Source organism: Andrena cerasifolii, chromosome 3, assembly GCF_050908995.1.
Source record: "Andrena cerasifolii isolate SP2316 chromosome 3, iyAndCera1_principal, whole genome shotgun sequence".
Taxonomy (NCBI): domain Eukaryota; kingdom Metazoa; phylum Arthropoda; class Insecta; order Hymenoptera; family Andrenidae; genus Andrena; species Andrena cerasifolii.
This window is the reverse complement of record NC_135120.1, coordinates 16911133-16931105: the sequence shown is the minus strand read 5'-3', so window position 1 is coordinate 16931105 and position 19973 is coordinate 16911133. Positions and strand designations below refer to the sequence as shown.

At 43.1% G+C, this 19973-nt stretch overlaps 1 protein-coding gene across 3 annotated transcripts in view; it reads right to left on the bottom strand.

Annotated features, from left to right (window-relative positions):
- Positions 1-4041: 4041 nt before the first annotated feature.
- LOC143366681 (paired box protein Pax-6) overlaps positions 4042-19973 on the bottom strand; it is a 128375-nt gene continuing 112443 nt past the window's right edge. The window contains exons 7-10 of one of the 3 annotated variants that reach the window (XM_076807926.1): positions 11459-11718; positions 9181-9455; positions 7728-8038; positions 4042-6391 (exon numbers count right to left, since the gene is read on the bottom strand). In XM_076807926.1, coding sequence (XP_076664041.1) covers positions 6297-6391; positions 7728-8038; positions 9181-9455; positions 11459-11718 — 941 coding nt within the window. In that variant the 3' untranslated portion in view covers positions 4042-6296. Of the gene's footprint in view, positions 6392-7643; positions 8039-9180; positions 9483-11458; positions 11719-19973 lie in introns of all 3 variants that reach the window. The other 2 variants (XM_076807927.1, XM_076807925.1) reach the window with 2 other exon arrangements.

The following is a 19973-nucleotide window of genomic DNA, read 5'->3' as shown; positions in this document are numbered from 1 at the left end:
ATCGAAACTATAAACAAAAACATTTCAATGAATACTATTAGAGACGCTCACTAAGTAATATTGATCGAACATTGGTTTCGGTTGCTTTGCTATTAAATCACCGATACCTTGTAAAACGCTCGTTCTTTAATGAATGAAGAACCAATCAAATAATTCGTTAGATAATTAATTAAGAAACTATTTATATAATTGGATAACTTTATTAACAAAAGCATGTTACATTTCCAATCCAGAACACACACACAACGCCATTGTTCTTAAATTTGTCCTACTTTAAAATAGAAATTCAATTACAACAGAAACAAGTCACAATTTATTTCACTTAATTCATTGCTAATCGTCACACGACGAAACTGGAGGCAGAGACCAAGGGCGAACGTGAGCAGAACGGATCAGCGCTCCACGGGCAGCGAACCCATCCGCATCCTTTTGAGAATATCCCTGCTACATCACGTAACACTACTAAGTCCTTGAAGAAAATCTACTAGAATTCTACTAACTTTCTGTGCGTGCGTGTGTGTGTAGGGGGGGGGGGGGGGGTACGTAGTTGACATTAAAAAAAAATCGATTAATATTTTAAGGCGAATTCGGGACCCACACTGATCTATAACACTGGATGCGACATGGGCCAGTTGGCTTAGTGATTCCGTAAAGAAAAAGTTAAGTCACCACTAAATATGAAAACTTTGAAAGTTGTCCAGCTATTAAATCGCCATCTATGGGCTCTTGCTAAAAATATAGGTTCGTGTAGATGCCAGTAGAGAGTACAAGCACAGACGAGGTATAGAATAGACCCATCACCTTATGGGACTTCGTGTCGCCACCCAATCTGTGTTACCGACCCATAATTTGAGGACTGAATTTAGCGACCTCTGTTCATGAACAGTGTCCAACTCAGCAACTACTCTGAAATGCGTTGCAATGCTGAAAGGTGTTGCGCACTTGTATACGTGTGTCTTGTTTAGAGAGAGAGTTTGACATAAGAGGGTAGGCTTTTGTTACGGTATGCTTTGGCTCGGTTGGTCAACGACTCACGCGGATTTCTCTCCGAAAATCCATTTCGTGGATCAAGACACTATGGCGTTCAGAAATGGCATTTCTTCAAAGCCCGTGCAAGCTATAAATTGCAAGATGACATTGTTTATTAGCACTTTGCGTACCCTTGCGAACCCTTTCACGTATCGTGCGCCGAAAAAAGTATTAAAAATTCACGCTGTTACTGATATTCCCACAAGTTTCTAATGCACTGTTTAATCATTCCAGTGAAGTAATAATAATTGGATTCCGTTTGCCCCTAATATTAGTTTACCGCCAACACTGAAATTTACAGTAAAATCTAATTTTAAAAGTCTCGCAGAAAGTTGCATGATGCATGAGTGTCTTGTGGTGCATGGATGCAACTGCAAATCGAGTTACTTTTGAAACCCGCATTGTGAAATAAAAGTTTGTCTAGCCCTGAGAAATTCATCGGTTCAGTGAAGTGTGTGCATGGCATAGTGCATATTATCTCGTGATTTCTCAATTCGCGCATCAATTTCATCGATTACTGGACCATGTGGGAGGCCTTTTAATTTAACAGGATTCCATTCAGATATACCCGTTACTTAGAAGACTTTTTCAGAAACTGAAGGATGTTTAAAAACAGAAAATGCTTTTGTAATCGTGTGCAACGCGATTGTAGAGTCAGTGCCTGTGCCTGCCAAAAAGGAAGCCTAGGCTAATTTATTATAGTATGAAGTATTTAAGGTCCCATGTAAAATTGCCAAGCAGTCACTAAATCATTAACTTTGTTGTTCGTTTATTGGCTCCTCATCTGTGATGAGGAGGTTACCGCTGCTTCCGTTTGCGGAAGCAAGTGACTGAGCATGGAATCGGTATGGGTGGATCAGTTTCATCCCTTGTTGTTCTTGTCCAAAGCGAAAAGTTTCGGGCGTAGGGGGTGCACCTTTTGGTACACTGCCTGCGTAAGTCACCCGGTTCGATTACCCAATCTCCGTGTTGGACGGCTTGAGTCAGGTCAAGTGTTTGCTCCTGACGAGTCGCATCGGAGCAACAGGAATCGTCTGGGAGGCGCCGAGCGCTTTTCCCTTTCGACTTGTACAGCAGGGTGGTAGGAACTGCGCCGTCCAATACTTGTTTCATGCTTACCCTTCGCCTTTCCTTCTTTCCTGAATTTCTTTTAATCGAGTGATTGCTTGGCAGTTCCCTAGATTCTATATCTAAACCGAAGGGATCGATGGAACTTTGTTTCCATCCATCTCTTTGGTTTAGTAGGCTTCATGTACAGGGAGATCGATGGAACTTTGATTCCATCTATCTCTCTACGGGTCTCCAAGCGCAGCAACCTCCTCGCGGTGAGACCTGGTAATCGGTGAGAACCGAGCCGATGGCTGCGATTGTCAAATATTCTAGTCGTATATAAGAATTTCTTTAACTTGCAATAGTATGGTAGAATGTAAGAATAAAATATGTAACTTAAAATGTTGTTCGATTGTTCCTACCGAACCCCAGAATACGAATATAGTGTTAAGATGGAAGAATAAGTGCAAGTTGGAATATTTCAGCGAGATACTGGAACTGTTGAGTTTTTCACAATTTTTAAAGTCCTCTCTGCTTCAGCATTTTATTGAAATATACAAAGTTACAATTCCTTTGCGAGGTATTCCACGTTACATCATGAAAGCATGTCTTCCACAAATAATGTTGTTGTTTATATAAATTTGTATGTTAAATAAATTTGTTTTGCGTTAAATAAACCGGAATAGGACAGCAAGGTTAAAAGACGAATGTGATATCGTTTTATTTTCTTCCTCCGTTCTTTTCCGTTGAACGAAATATGTTCATAAGACGATTTTTAAATTGTTACTCTAACAGAAACATTTGTAAATCGCGGGCATTGACTCTCAAAACATAAACTAGTTTTACTCGTGCTTAATTCTAGTTCCTACCACGCGTAGCGTTACAATCTGTTTTGAGACTTCATCGGTAACGTTGCATGCGACACTAAAATGGCAAGGGGGTCCTAGGACCCCTTAAACCGGCGACACAAAAATACATTGCTTGATAGGTCTATTCTATACCTCGTCTGTGCTTGAATCGTAGGTTTTCCCTCAGAAACTGATTGTAAAGTTATCTGGGGAGGTAGCCAAAAGTGCCTGGTGCTCTCTACTGGCATATACACGAACGTAAACTTTTAGCAACACCCCACACATGGCGGATGTATCGACATATGATTGCAGTAGTAAGTATGCCTGTGACGCTGTTGCCGTTCTCATTTGTATTCGCGCGAGCGCCGCCAGTCTTAAATGGATAACCCTGTATTCTTGCATTTACTTACACGTCTTTATCATCATTAATCTCTGATTCCTGAAACATATAGAATCATACTATGAAAGCATTTTCGTTTTCGAATATCTTCCAAAAATTGCCTTTTTCTACTATTGCCTTTTCAGAGGCAAAAGGTGCCTATATTATGCATCAGATATCTAACAGACCTATCACGTTTGTACTCTTTAAACGCATTCAATGTCTCAATAAGTGATAAAATCGTTTCAATAACCATTCACAGTGGTGGACTGGGTCTAAAAATATTGGTTGCCAGGAGACAAAGGGGGCCCACCCACAAATATAAAGCTACCATTCATTTTTATAAGAGCTAAATCAAATTTAAACAAATAGATAAGTGGCAAAAAAGTACAATTAAAATTTCTGTGAAATAATGTATATTTTTTTAGTAATTACAGTGTTTAAGAGGGCCCACTTCATTAGGGGCCCACCGGGCCCAGTGCCATCGGGCAAGCTGACACCCTGGCCATTCATTTAACTATTTCGAAAACTACGTAATATATTCATAAAAGTGTCTACTACGCAACACTTAGCTCCCTTCTATAGTTTATGGGATAGGAAAAGGGGGGAAAATTGGTGATGACAAAATTTTCGTAATGTGGCGCGAGTTTATCGAAAGGTGAGAACAGGAAAGAAATTGCTGCTTAAATGCACACACTATTTATTTGGAATGCATAATCGTACGGTTAACATATCTGGTTGTCGCATTGTTTCCTTTATTGATCAATCTTGCACCGGATATAAATGTTGAGAATCGACCTTTGCTTTATCGGATACTTGGGATTAGAGTCAACTATATTATAAATGTCGATATCTTTACGATGTACACACAATGAACGTTCAATTACTCTTGCTTCGCTCCGCCCCCCCCCCTTACACGAATATAAATAATACCGACTTAAAAACTATTTTACGTTTTTTTTTATTCGCCTAGAGAGGGTTACATCTAAGAAACTGCGGTTAAAAATTCTGCGAGACGCCATTGCTAACTCCCCTCACCCTTCTCTTTTCGTCGCTGATGTCGAAGTTATTTCGCTAAAGTTGTACAATTCTCATCTTCATTTTTCAATAAAAACTTCCATCCCGAATCGGTAATTAATTGCTCATCCTACCGAACGCGCCCGCTTTCGTCGGATATGAAATTTCGTTTAACCTATGTCGAAAACAAATAAGATCGTCGCTCCTTCTCGCTGTTACGCGCGGGGACGTAACGTTAAGCTCGAACGAAAAGGCGACGAGTTCCATTTGCGGTGAAAGTAGCGACAGTTTGCTCCAAGGAACGAGAAAACTCGGAATAAACTTATCGGCTGTGTCACGTTTCTCACAATCTTTACGCATGAACGTTTCTTCGCGGAAGATACATGTACAGAGCGTTCCAGAAATATAAGTGCGGGCTTAACTGGTTAATAGAGCTCGTGCAAACGAAAAAGTTTTAACAAACCTAGCTCCAAAAAGTAACGAAATAATTCCTCTAATATTTTTAGTAATACCATGAAGTCTCTCTAAATAAACGTGAATCTGTGCTTCTTTTTTATTATATTTTAAGAAGTTAATGTTATTTCTTCTAAACTGTTATTTCTTCGCATAAGTTCTACCAGCCAGTTCAGTTTGCACCCGTATTTCTGAAGCAGCTTTCAACGTTCGCTAAACTGTTGGAAAAGTAACAACACAAACGGACCGAGTACATGTGCCCCCGATATTTTAGGTTTCAAAATTTCTTCGCGCGGTTGTACCGTGTTTCGTCGCCATTTACAGAATTATCTTACAATTAGACGCCCAAGAACCCCCCGTCCTGTTCGATCTTTATTGGCTGATAAGGTGGCGATTCCATCGCTGTCTACGTTACTTAATTACCATTGAAACGAAAATAGTTTACGTCTGTTACGCGAGTACATGAATTCAGCTAGCAACATATATAAAAGAAAAGTCTTGGTACCTCGTGGCTCCGTTACGTTCGGAAGGTTTTACACGGTGTCGTCATGGACCACCATGGGAACGCCATCTCCCCTGACCGCCGAATGATCTCTTCCGCGAGCTGAATCGCGCCGCGACGATACAAGAATCTTTTCTTCATCTCGCCATTCGACAGCTACCGAAGGGAACCGCGATCGTGGCTAGAAACGTAAACGAGATCCTCAAGCGACGGCTATTAATAATTTACGCTACTACGGTAGTTGCGGATCACGCGGCGTCTCTGTCGAGCGTGGATTTCTTTCCCCCTCCCCCTTGTAACGTCGAGGAGAACGCGAGCCTACAGCAGAGTCTTCTAGAGATGATCGAGTTATTCTTCCTGCGAGCCTGTTCGAGGCTGAAGTGGCTCTTCTGCTTGTTCTCTCGGGCGTGTACGAGTATCGCTCGGAGTACGGTTAACCGATCGACCAGTTTGCGATCGACCGGTCGGCTTAAAGCTGAATTTCGCTCTCGAGTTCGACGAACCCTTGCTAAAAGATTACGCTAAAAATAATTACAAGGTACCAGCGATCTGGCCGCCGAGGAGCCAGATAACACGAGATAATTTCGAGCAATGCTCCGCCGTCACGTGCAATGGCGCCCCAGTCGTACACGCCTGTCGATTTCCAAAGGAAAATGCTTGACCGCGCGAGAAGGAAACGATCCTCCCGAGCAGAGGCTTCCATTTGAACACGGCGTCCTTCCATCGAGGGTAACGCCTATTTTTACACGCGTCTCTTACTGTCGCTATCGTTCTTTTTCTTCGCCCCTTCGTCGTCCGTTCCTCGGGCGACTGTGCCATATGGGGTCGCCGCTAGATTCGAAGGCAATCGACGATTATCGGCGACAGAAGATTCTGTTAAACCTTTGCAGCAACTGCCTTTCATCGATCTCGAACGTCTTCTCCTTGTGTTCTCCTGTGTCTATAACGTTTGTAAGCTAACGTAAGTGAAAGAAGCTCGAGCCTACGGAGAGGATGTCGACACCGATGACCACCACGGTCACTGCAGCCTTGGTGACCAATATTGCGCCGCCATGTCTGGTGCTGGCTGCCCTGGTACCGCGATCGGCACACTCACGCCTGGCGATATCAGACCTGCAACATGATTTTCATCACCTCTAATTAGCTGCTCCGTTTGGTGTGCTCGGATTATTTGTTAAAATTAACTTATCATGCGCTTTCGCGGATTTGGTAGTTTAGTAGGCTTATGCGTACGAAATGCATCATAACCTGACTCCAATATGTTATGTAGTACGTAAAGATTATTTGAGACACTTGTCTGGTAGGAAGAGGTCTCGAAGTGTAACTCTGACTCTTAAGGGGGAACACGCTGGAAACGAAGTAATTTTGCGGAATTTTTTTTAAAGAGACGATAAAATGGAATTTGTTGAAACTTTTATTATATGTTTAGCAACATTTGTGGATGTATATCAATTTTTTTTATTGCCAAATACTTTATTTACAAGTAGCAACAAATCCGATTCTGAAAAACTTGGCGGCGGACGTCACAATTTTATTGGCGCGCAGCGTATATTTTATCCCATGTTGATAAAATTTTGACTACTATTTCATATTATACTTGATCAATTATTAAGCATATTTTTTTTTAGATATACATAGAGATCTCTCAATCTTGTAAATGGTAGTCCAAATCTTTGTGTATCGCGAACAAATAATTCGCAAAAGATTTGACCAAAATCGGAGGAGTTTAGTAGCAGTCAACGGTTAAAGGACAATATTCAATGTATAGACTGATTTGTGACTAAAGAGGCTATGAAACCGCACGTCAAGATGAATCGAGTGATACTATATTTATCTTGAAAATTAAATAAGGATACTTTTTAAAACGGACTTAAATGTTTAAATTTTGACCTTGCTAACACAGAACACAATAGCAAACTACCATTTATGTGAAAAGACTTTGATTAGGTTCACAAGATACGTTTAATGATATATATCCTTTTCCGAACTCTACAAATACGGAAACCAACGGGGCATCACCTATGGTGCCGATCGTACCATGGACTGTTCCCAAACGCTGAATGCCTGCAAGTCCATCCACTTACGCATGAAATTGCTAACCCCTTTTTCGTCGTCAACCTCAAACTTACAAGCTTTAAGTCCATTTCTAACGACATCCCCATCTAACGTTCAAAACAAAAACGACAGCATTCAATCCCCAAAGATAAAACCTTCACAAAATCCAAATCACTCTAACCACCAAACGTTTGTACCGCGACCATCCCCGTGTTCCGTGCAAGCGAGAAATGGACAGGAGTTGTGATGAGGATTTATGATCGCAGAAAGAAAGACCTCGGGTAATGCAGAAGCGAGTATAATCCATTACCGGCAGGCTCTATTGCGTGTTATCCGTGGTAGTCCGTCCGCTAAAGTGCAAGCAGCGAGTGCAGTGAGTGCGGTAGACACTCACCGGTCGAGCTGGTGTTCTGATTGTACTGGTTCAGGCCCGCCGTGTGGTAAGGCTGGGTGGGGCTGCAGGTGGGCCTTGCGCCGTATCCAAGATGAAGCGGCTCGTAACTGGGAGGGCGAGCGACCCCGCACGAGTAGCCGTTGTCCCGTTGCTGTAGGCAGGCACCAGGGCTCGGGCCCACGGTCATGCCCACCGTCATGCCCATCGGGCCCATACCGCCTCCGGTCGACAGCGACGACATGCTGCTGGTTGTGTGCTGATTCTGCTGGCTACCGCCAGACATCGTGAAGCTCGGCATGGACGTCATGGGACTGGAACATTTTACAGAAACGGGATGTCAGTGGTGTCAGACATTCTGTGGTGACAGAAATCTGTGCCTGGGTCTATCTAATACTATATGTACTTCAAATGACGCTCTTTTTGCTAGACCAAGTCAATTTTCGATTTCTGAAGTTTTCTCTGCTGATATATACTACTGTGCTCGGTCGTTTCAGGTTTGGGTCCAAAAACACCCATGCACGGCTGAGCCGGGGGTTAATTCGATCACTAGGAAAGTTCTATTTCATTTAGTTTCCGCTGCTCTCGACGGTGTGGTATCGCTTGATGCAAGATGTTAGAGCGGTGACACCTTACGGGTTTTTGATTTAGCACTGCTGATAGTGCGCCTTATGGTGAGGATAAGTGAGAGCATTTAGCTAATTACTTTGCTAGGTATAGTGTGTTCTATGCATTCTACTAATAGTGCTGCGTTAAGTAACGTAGGGATCTAAAGGATCTCTACCATGTTTCTACAAAGATATAGGGATTAACTATAAGAGGTATCCGCGTGAAGAAGTATCCTTGAGGACAAAGACTGCCAAATGTGTTCTTCATCACTTACTAATAGTTCACTTTTCTACAAACCCTGGAGCAGCAAAGGCCAGTTCCAGCCATTTGGGAGCTCGAGCTTCATAATGTTTATCCTAACCGCGTGGAAGGGGAGCTCGAAAGCTAATGATAACGTGGGCGCGCCACGAATAGGAAAAACTGTAAGAGTGTAAGTAGTAGCGTGCGGTGCAGGTTCGTACACCTAGGCTGAAATAACTGGCCCTCTTAGGAGCCCCCAAGAATCCCAGTCATTCAAGCCTATCGTACAGGTATGAGGTTGCACCGCACACTACTACAGGTTTCCCTATCCACGGCGCGCCCATGTTATCATTTGCTTTCGAGCTCCCTTGTCGCGCCGCTCTGGTAAACATCATGGAAACCGGGCTCCCAAGTGACTCAAACTGGCCTTCGCTGCCCTAGAGCCTTAAGGGATGTACCTACGCTGCATACACCCCTGGGTACTTGTCTCACTGACAATATACCAAACGGGGCTACCAACATCGGCCTCTGCTGTATTCACGGCACCGCTAGATCTGTGCAAGGCACAAGTACGTGCCAGTAGCAGTGAATCGACGATAATTCTCACCTGTACGAGTCAGGCATGCTGGGTATTCCTGGGTAAACGGCGGTGGGCGCGAAACCGTGATGTATCCTGGGCGGCGAGGGTGGTGCTTGCGGGGGTGGTTGGCCACCTAATATACCCGAGGCTGGTGGGGGCGTAGGATGGCCAGCACCGACGAGGCTCACACCGCCGGTATGTTGCTGCTGCTGTTGGGACTGTTGTTGCTGTTGCTGCTGCGGTTGCTGCTGATGTTGCGGGTTGTCCCTCCGTTGCGTGCGCAATTTCTCTTCGCGCCGCCACTTCGCCCGCCGATTCGAAAACCAGACCTGAGTTAGTGAACGAGAAGACAGACGAAGATACAGGTCAATCGCTAGGCTACAGGTTCCGCCTATATCGTTCAACAATTCGGACGGGATGCGATTCCCCATGTTGGACACTCATTCGCGTGACATCAATGCGGGAACTTCTAAGGAGGCTTTCGCGGTTTAATGTACAGGGTGATCCAAATCGAGCGTAGACAACATGCTTCTACCGAGTTTCAATTATACAGGGTGTTCGGCAACAGGTGTCAGAATCTTAAGGGTTGATTCCACATGCCAAAATAAGACGAAAATCAAGAATGACGAAATTGCGTTTGAGGCTTAGTTTCCAAGTTATTAAGCTTTGAAAATACAATAAAAAGCGTCCGATGCGAGGGACTTATACTACTGCCGGCGCGCGTTAACCAGATCAGGCACGGCAATAGCAGTAGTCTAAGTCCCTCGCGTAAGACGCTTTTTCGCGCAGTTTAATAACTCGGAAACGAAGCCTCAAACGCATTTTCGTCATCCTTGCTTTTCGTCTTATTTTGGCATGTAGAACCACCCTTTAAAGTTTCTGACACCTGTTGCCGAACACCCTCTACAGTTATAAGAGTTTAATATGTTACTAGTGTTATAGTAAAATCGCTTGATACCAAGTAGCCTTTGAGACCTCGAAACGAAAGAATATGAGATATCAGTTGTGTATGATTGAAAATGGAAAGTGGTTAACAATTAATGATTTATTAATGCATCGAATAAGATTCATATACGTTCGTTGGTTCGAGGAACACATTTTCAGCATTTATTATAACACTGAGCTGTAAATAAATGATGTTTCATATTCTTCTTTTTTGTTTTAACCCCGGAATGGCGGACAGTTCGAACGATTTCAGTGAAAGCAATTCATATTATCGATAACTGAAGTTTTTTCTATTACTATTAACCATTGTGTTCAGGGGCACGGCCGTCTGTAGTACAGGCCGGACACTACGATGTTGCAACACCGCATTTCGAACAACCATCAGTCCGATGACTATGTTCCGGCCTGCACTACAGACGGCCGTGTCAGGGGCCTTACACTTGGGTCAGAAAAAGCACAGACACCACCGTCCAAGGGATAAGTTCTGAAACGTCATTTCGTATCTAGTTTCAGATTTTACTATGATTTACTATGACAAAGTTTTAAACTGCTGTAACTGTGTAAGTATTGAGAATAGGATCTATGTCTTGTATAATAATCGATAGATTGATTGTCCTTAACTAGATCGTTTTCAACGCAAGCGGCAGTAGAGGGTTGCGATACGAGGCATTAGAAGTTATCTACTACGTTTATCATAATATACATGGTATCTGTTAAAATAAGTTACAACAATTGAAAAGGTGGTTGCTTATAAGAAGAAACGAGTAAAAAAATATAAAATAATTCATACTGATATATTATATTTAAAGTTGCATTTCTCACAAACAACGCAAAGAATAATAACATTCTCGTTTTTAGTAAATATTTAACTGACAATGAAATTATTGCCTCTCCCCTAAAATTCTTATTCCTCTAAATATGCTTTGCATTAAATTCAAAAATAAACCTAGAGTTCTTCAATATTCCTGATTACCATACGAACTTAGAACAACAAAAAAGTCCCAAACAACTAAGAATTAACACTTCAGTAGTAATTATGTAGATCTACTTATTATCCTCTCTAAATCTAAGAATTCAAATATTATTTCATACATATGCCCCAAAAAGTGTTCAGAACGCGTAATTAAAATATTTCATTCCTATCCTTAAAATGTAATCACCAATAAATATTTTATAAAAATCAGCGAATAATTCAAAGGTATCAAAAAGAACCGTTCACAGATGTACCTGATCGTGAGTTTTGCTTTAAAATATGGGACCAATGAAGCATTACCCTTAAATCGCGAATCATCTTTAAGTGGAAATTCCGAATCAGATAGGTTTGTGCATTTCTAATATTGTGCATAGAAAATATAGTCACCTGTATTCGCGCTTCCGGTAGGCCGATCTTTCCGGCCAGTCTCTCTCTGGCGAACACGTCCGGATAGTGGGTTCTCTCGAATTCCTTCTCGAGGGCGTCGATCTGCTCGTTACTGAAGCTCGTACGATTCCTCTGAAGCTTCCGTTTCAAGCGGAGACGTGCCTGATCATCGTCCGTGCCACCAGACACGCTCCCGGCGTTGCTGTTGTCACCGCCGCTGTTCGTCTCGTCCGAATGTGCGCCACCCTCGAGCTCTGCCACTGAAAAATATATAAACGTTCACGAGTTACGATAAATCTTTCGATTTTATAACAAGTAATAACACATTGAATAACGTGACGTTTTGAAAAATGCCTTTCCAAGCCAATCAGGTCCTTCCGAGCGATCGATTCTGCTACACATATTGACAATAATGGCATTTTAAACTTAAACCTTTATAAGAGTATTTCTAATGAAATTGGGCTTAGGAAGTGGTAGGGACATAAACCTATGGGATACCAATTTTAAGATATAATTCTTTCTAAAGGAACTATCTTATTTTTCTTACTTTTCGCAGTTTAAACTTTACTTTCACTAGCATTGCATATTTTCAAAGCAGAAATTCGGAGACTTCCAGGCAATATTTTCTATGCTTTCCAGAAAACGTCGATGCAAAAAGGATGGAAACCCCGGGCGTGAAAACTCGCCGATGCCGTTCAAAGTGATAAAACTAGTATTTATTTTAAATACTGACTTCAGTATAATAATTAAATAAAAATTCTCTCTCAATATTAATGCTAAAGTCCATCCTAAATACAAATATTGTAATAATATTACATTCGTTTAATTTCAGGAGATAGTTCTTGAAGATCCGAATACAACATGGGGGACCATTTCACGAAGGATCATAGGGATGTAATCAAGGATGACGAAGGGGAGATTCAGAAAAAAAACAGAAGGATAAGGGAAGCAGATAGAAGAAATAGAAGAGATGGGGAATTAACGAAATCGAAGCGCAAAGATCAACCAAAATTAACAGCACCCATACAGGGTGGCACTATTATCTAGCTGAGCATATTAAATAATCCCCTTATTCTTATATCTAAGGGTATTCTTAATAAATTTATCATCTAACAGGCATGTAGGAAGCAAGTTAAACTTAATTCTTCCCTAATAATTTTCGAATACATGCTTCTACCGAGTTTCAATTATAAAACTTACACATTTAGCGCGCAAGCGCGACACGATCCCATTTAAGTAATTTTATACACCTAAAATTACATAATAAATCGCGAAATTCTCGCAAGATTGGTTGGACCCGCCGAATCGATCGAAGCGTCGCGGGTTTTTACTGACCCTGTCGCCTTTTTTTTCTAAGGGTCGTCGACAGAGCCCTTCGTCAGTTTTCTTATATAAATATCTGGGTGCGTGTACGGCGCCGGGGATGCGTGTATGTGAGGCCGGGCAGAGAGTGGGCAGGCAGGCGTTGCTGGGTGAACCTTATCGTCGGTTTCTGGGTGAACGCGTCCAGGCGTCACTGGGTTTTGGCTCACGACGACGAGATCTGCGGGGGGAAGGAAGAGGTGGCGGAATAGCTGGAGGAAAGAGCGAAGGGGGATGCACGATAAGACATCGAGCGTCCCAACGCCAGTCGTTGGTCTCCCTAGCACGATACGCCTCTGTCATCCAACGAAAGTGCCATCCCTCTGCTTTCCTCCTCCTCTGCCATCCCCTTTTCCTTCTTTTCTTCATCCACCAGGTCGTCCCATAAGTAACGCCGTTTTTGAAAGTGGTTTTACGCGGAAAATAACAATACCTGTGGTTACTTTTAACATGGGACATATTTCTTAAAACAAATAATTTTAGTTTTCTCCGTGCAACAATTACATATTCTGAACTCCGCGGCATTGTAACTCCTGAGTGACTGATTCCTTCTATCGATTTCGTTTTTCTAACTCTGGAAAATATGTCGCGAGGTGCTATTCGAATTTTGTCTGTTTCAATAAAATTCTAATTCCATTTCAGTTTTTATTGTGTAGGTGCTCAGCTCCTGTTCACTACTATTTCTGTAGCAAGTTATTCCCAATAGTTTTTGCTCGAGTTTTTGTTCAATCCTTGACTTCAATCCTGCAACCCTAGATTCAGCTCTGTAAGACTGTGACAATCTTTACTGTCGCTTGTTTAGTGTTTTACTGCTTCAATCGTGTCTCCGATCCGCTAATGGAAACCTGATAACAACTCGATAGAATCTCTTTCACCCTACCATCCAACTTTCCCGCCTATTTTCTAACACCGTTTCATTCTCTTCAGTTTCTGGCTTCTGTTATGAAGTTACTATTCAGAGGTAATAATAGAGAGACCAATTATTTCCCGGCCCATTTTGTGCATAATATTTCTAGTCTGAATAAACTGAATTGAATCATCAAAATGCCATTTAGCAGTTCTAATTTTATTTTATTTCTCAGTTCGGATTTTATGTAATTAAAAATCGCACATTTACTAATTTTTCCGAATGGATTTGAAACGGAGGCATCTTTAAATTGAAGAACTTTATTCCAGGAGGATTCTGTATCTGTTTTAATATTCCAATTAATTAAATTTATTTTTGATAATGGTATTCAACCTTAACTAAAAACATCCATGATTCTATTAAAACTATCTAGATTTACATCCAACGTCTGAATAGAATCTCTGACATCCAAACGTATTTAAAATCATCTAGACTTGCAAGTAAAACATCCAAATTAGCAACACTGGTCGGATTGTCCTGAAAGATCGTTTTCAATAAACCTATCCTTGTATCCTCCTTAAATAATGTCTACCCTTATCGTTGGTTTCACCCCATTTCTCACCTACAATATAACACTCCTTATTTTGAAACCTATAATTTATCTCAAAATTAATTCCACGTGGTACCTAGGGTAAGTCCGGGTGAGATGGTTATATTTTCGTTTGGAGCCAGGCTATTTGAAATAAAGCAACGAAAATGATGTAGAACAAAACTTCAATCCTTTGTCTACATATCCGTTAATATGAATAAACGAAAAATTATTATTTAATACACAAATTTCACAAAAGAAAAAAAAATGCAACTGCCCATCTCTCCCCTATGACCATCTCACCCTGACCTACCCTATATGCAAAAATTAGTATAAAATATTAAGAAGTGGTAATTTTGACATTAATAACAAGCAACATTTCAGCTAACCTCAGACTTTTAGGAAACGTTCTCGTAGGAATGTTTCACAAATATTAAAACAAAAGCATTAAGTTTTACTTATACCTATTTACCTAGCATGCCGAAAAGACGAGCGGAAGAATGAAGGCGAGAGAAACAAGGACGAGGAATGAGTGTGGAAAGTGTGTCAGAAAAAAAAGTGTGACGAAAAGGGAAAAGCCAAAGGGAAGTGGAAGCTGCAGAAACTATAAAGACGAAGATAGAAGGTGCAGGCAGTGAGAAGGAGAGCGCGAAAGAAGCAGGAGGGAGAGGAGGTTCCACATTGTTCTGGACTCTACATCCTGTAGTGGAAACTTGGTGTAGCAGTCCTCAGATTTCGCGAGAAGTTTAGTGCTACGAGCGTGGCTCCCTGCCAGCATCCACGATGAACCTTAACCGCATCCCTGAACGGGAGTTACGGATTATCTCTCGAGTTCTCTCGCTTCCTCGACGGTATCATTATGAAAACCATCGCCCCCTCCGTTTCCTCGCGGCAAACTTTACCCCATCGCTGGTACTAAAGTAACGAACAATCGCTCGAATAACTTTTATCAGAAAATAACGTCACTGTTTATATTATTCGTCATCGCTGAGGAAAGGACAAACATTTTTTCGCGAATTTCGGACCACGGTTTCGAAGAGAATTTTCTAAGTAATTCCACGATAATGTCCCCTATTAGATGGCGCAATATTTTGCCTTTCTCGTACGAAACCTCGCTTTCAACTTCCTGCTTCCTTCTTCTACGATGGCTAGGAAGTCGTAACCGCGCTCTAGTACTAAAGAATTTGTAACTATGTGTATTTTTACTATTCATCATAATAAAATTAGATCTAAAACTATATCAATAAGTGCTTGTAAATTCTAATATAAGAAGACTACAAGTTTTCCGAAAATTACTCTCACACAAATTTCATTGTCACGCTTTCGTAATATTCTTCATGCTTCCAAAAATCCCCCTCCGTCCAAGCAGAATATAATTTTCGAGAACAACAAAGAGATACAAGAGGCATAAGTCAGAACCTGAAAGCCTAACAGTGGTAAACTCCTTAGTCTCTCGACGAGTTAAAAACGCTTTTACTATCATAATTGCCTTCTCCACCGTGAATAATTCTTCCCTACCGAATTCTCCAAATCGAATACATCGATTGCAAACGTATCTCCTATTCGCTTATTCCCAGGGCTTTAATTGTCGAACTGTACACGATGTTCAGTAACGGTGAAAATACAAATCGGCATGAAGGGTCGTCGGGCTGGGGAAACGGGTACACCAAGGGGAACGCTCGCGATCGACACTCACGGGACCATCGAACCGTTCTGGAAAATCCACGAGTGCCCGTAATTCCGGAGCAACGGATGCAAAAGAAGGTACAAGAATAATGAGGATCGTAAAACGCGCGCTTCGTACGCGCTCGTTCGCGAAACCGTTAAAATACGACGACAACCGCGAGAAAAACGAGGTTTAAAGTCTCGGACGCGGTCCCGGCCAGCGGGGAAATAAAGGTGGCAGAGTCGTTGTCGAGTAATGGTCCCTAGGGGTGCACGAGTGGCGAACAGCATTATTAACGCCGATAATGGCCGTTGGTGCACTCGCCTAAACGTCAAGCCTCCAGCACCGGAATTTTTCTATTGGTCTCGAACGTGCCGTGGCTGATACAATGCCGATCTTTAGCTGCCATTGTGGCCACGGCGATCGCGCCAGTCTATAGGTTGATTTAAAGGAGAAATCGAATAATCGGGGACATATGTGGTACATACATGCGCATATGTATAATATAAGTATACATTTAAAATTAAGTTTTCTTAGCCGTGTATAATGTAGGTACGTAGATAATTAAATGTTTGGAAAATTCTGTAAGGTTTGCTTGAATTTCAGATTTACGAGAGTTTACAATAATTTAAGGGGCTGTTTCGGTTTAGAGCCCATAAAAATAGGTGATTTTTAGGAATTAATTAGAGGAAAACTACTGCATATAATTTAATGGGAATTTTTGCATTGTATTAAGAATGTCTTAAACTATAGAAATGAATTTTTTGTTTTAAAATTAATCACTGTAGACGGCACTGGGGAGTCGTCAAAGTCGAGGTGTCAAAAAAAATCATCCAAATTGGTGGAACCTGTAGCACCTAAACCCTTGGTTTGAAATAGAAAACAATACCGGATTATTAAAGGGCACGAAACTCGCTCATAACACAAACTACTAAAAGTCATTTATCTCAGAACCACCTTTTAACCAGCTACGGCTTTCTGGAATTCACCCGGCAGTATCGGGTTGCCCCCCGCTGCCTTCAAGAGGCCACCTCTACCAGACGCAACACCAAGCTCCCGCGAATCCAAGGGTGCCATTGGGTGCCAACAATCCAAAATCGTCACTGCTCCAAAATTCTTCGTCCACTCTTTCAGGTCACCCGGTACATCGGATCGTCGCGGGGCCGAACTGGAGTGGTCCTCGAGGAAATCGGAAAGACCAACCCGCGTTAATGATCGCGGAAAGAAGCGATAAAGGGAAACGGGGAGAGTGGCTGTAGGGAGGACGCGACAAAGAGAAACTCTTATAACCTTCCGCTGTACGCGTGCCTTTCTACCTCCTCGAGAGACACTCGAGAGAGAGAGGAGAGCAGGTCCCGCGATACAATCGGCCATTCCATGGCCTTCTATGGCGGCCACTTAACTTCCGATATAGGAAACAATGCTACACTTTAGCGGCGTGCACGCAACAATAACAGCGGGCACGCTGGCGAAGTTTAAACGGTGCGTGGCTCGCTCGTGACCGATTGTTGCCGTCGAGGAACGATCCTTCTGGCTCATTGTGGGTCCTTTTCCTTCATGGCAGAATTCCTACTACTGTGCCCTGCCAACCCCTCCGTTCGTATAGCGAACGGACGCGAAGTGGCGAGCCGTGATTCGCGACCCCGTTTCTTCTATCGAAACGTTTTTAATACGCTTCAATTATTTTTCTACTTCCTTAGTTTCTTTGTCCGATAACTGTCGGCGGTCGCGTGGTAAGCGACACGAAACGGGTCTTTGTTGCTTTCATAGTTCTCGTTACTTGCGGCGTGTGCCCCCGGAGGTGGCGGGGCTCGATATGCGCTAAAAGTGGGACTTGCGGAGACATTGTTGCTCCTCTTGAGAATAGATCGCAACGTGCGGTTAAATTTTACTGGCACGTGGCACGATTCATGGGAATTGTCTTCGCTCATTTACTTTATTTAATTTCCATTCGTACAGGTCTGCGGAAGCCCAGAAACTACTGACAGACGGATCCTGTCTCTGCTCTGCTGCTAGGCCCCGGACCAAGAAGCCCGCTCAGCAGTTGCATCGTTAACCGCGCCTGCTCCCATAAAAGCCAACGCCTTTCTCCTCCGGGACTGAACAACCGCTTAACAAGCTTAAACAATCGCCACAACAGTCGGTGCCGCTAAGCACAGTAAAAGACCAAGGAACCAGGATGCTTCCCTCGGTCCAATCGGGAAAGGAAAAGGCGCGTGTAAGTGCTCGTGTCAGGAGCAGAGGGATCGCCCAGGTTCCGCAGGGGTTGCTCGGCACAGAGGAGTCACACGGAGGGGCCAGATGCATCGTTCGCCGCGTCGAATGCTAGAATAGCCGTCGATGATACAGATGTTAGCAGGATTACCCGCGGTGTTCACCGGAGCGGAGAGGAGTCACCGTCGGGCCTGAAAATTCGCCCTGTCCTCGGCAAAAACGGGCATATTATTAAGGGTCGGCTAATAACGCGTAATGTCGACCACGCCACGGCCCCTCCTACCCCTCCCCTCTCGTCCTGTTCGCGCAATTTTTATTATCCTCACGGCGTCGAGACGCGCGTCCTGCTTTCCCCCCTTTCCCCTGGCTGTTCCACGGGGCGCAAACGGCCCGACGCCATAGGCGCATCGACGGATGGGTGGTTCTGTGTACGGAGATCGGGGGGAAATGAAAAAGATCACGCACATTGGGCCACTCGTTCCGGCGTGACACCTCGCAACCCTCCCCTGACCGACACGCCGCGATTATCATTTTGAAATCGACTAGAAAAGCCAGTCGGCGACAATAGCCGGCCATGATGCGTTAGTAACGGCCATTCACGGAGCGAGCCAGAAAAAGAATGGACGACGAGGTGGAGGGGTAGATCGGGGGGGAGGCACGGCAGGCCTAGGGGGCGAGAGGCTGGGAGGGTGAGAAGGTGAGAGGAACGACACGGTTAAGCAGCGTGTTCCACGTCCATCTATCTAGCAGCTATTTTCTACACGCCTAAAGGGAGAGCACACATGCGACAGGGTGTTTAAATATATTCTCCATCCCCGTCCAAGTGTTTTGGACATTTTTCGTTTGAATGTTTCTGGTGCAATTACTTTTGGGGTAGGCTTAAAAGTTTTGTTCCTTTTCAGTTAAAATTGCGCTGCACCAAATTTCAGCTCATTCGGAAAATATTATCCCGTGGCGACTGCGCGTGGAAATTAACAAAAAATTACCTGTTCAAATTTTTATTGAAGGATTTATCTTATTTCGAATGTCCCAACTGTCTTCCAAGTCCTACAAATATTCTAATTTATCGAATTAAAAAAAATAATCACAATTTTATAGACAGTAATTGACATAACCATTACAGATAACGACAATTCTACAAAACAAAAGTAAAATGGACTAGCGGGGGTTGTATTGCATTCCTTAATTTTCGTTGTTTGCAAGATTTCTTTCTAATAATTTAAAGTATAAAGTTGGATTTTTTTTTACTAAATAACTGAGTGGCACCCTAATATATCTAGTGTGTCTACTTTGTCTCCTGCTCACTGTGCTCTCGAGCAATCGTCGTCCTATAATCGAGGAGTACGTTTCCGTCACGAGTCTCCGATTTGAAAGTTGCACGCGCATATTTGGCATTAAGGACCGAGGGAATCCAATAAATTTTGTCCGTGGGATTAGGCATTAGACCGAAACGGATTATACGTTGAGTTCCTATGCGCTCCTCTCACGGGACGATAGGAATCGCGGGGCGGCGGCACCCCTCGGCCTGCTCCGCCATAACATATCGCAGCGAGGAAGGATGATCCTTCTCAACTTGTATCGGTCGTTACGAGCCACTCGATATCCAGGGCTCCGCTACCCCCTCGAAATCACTTTCGCGACGGGAAGCGCGAAAAATATTAAAGTAATCTTCGAGGACCTTCAAGCGTGACTGATAAGGCATACCATGGTTTTCCAATACTTTCGTATTACCGTACGGGCCGACGATGTAATCTCCTCATCGTCTGCTAATACACTTTGTACAGTTACTGCCTCGCAATGTCTTTTTCACCCTCCCTGCAACCCCATTCTTGCGTAT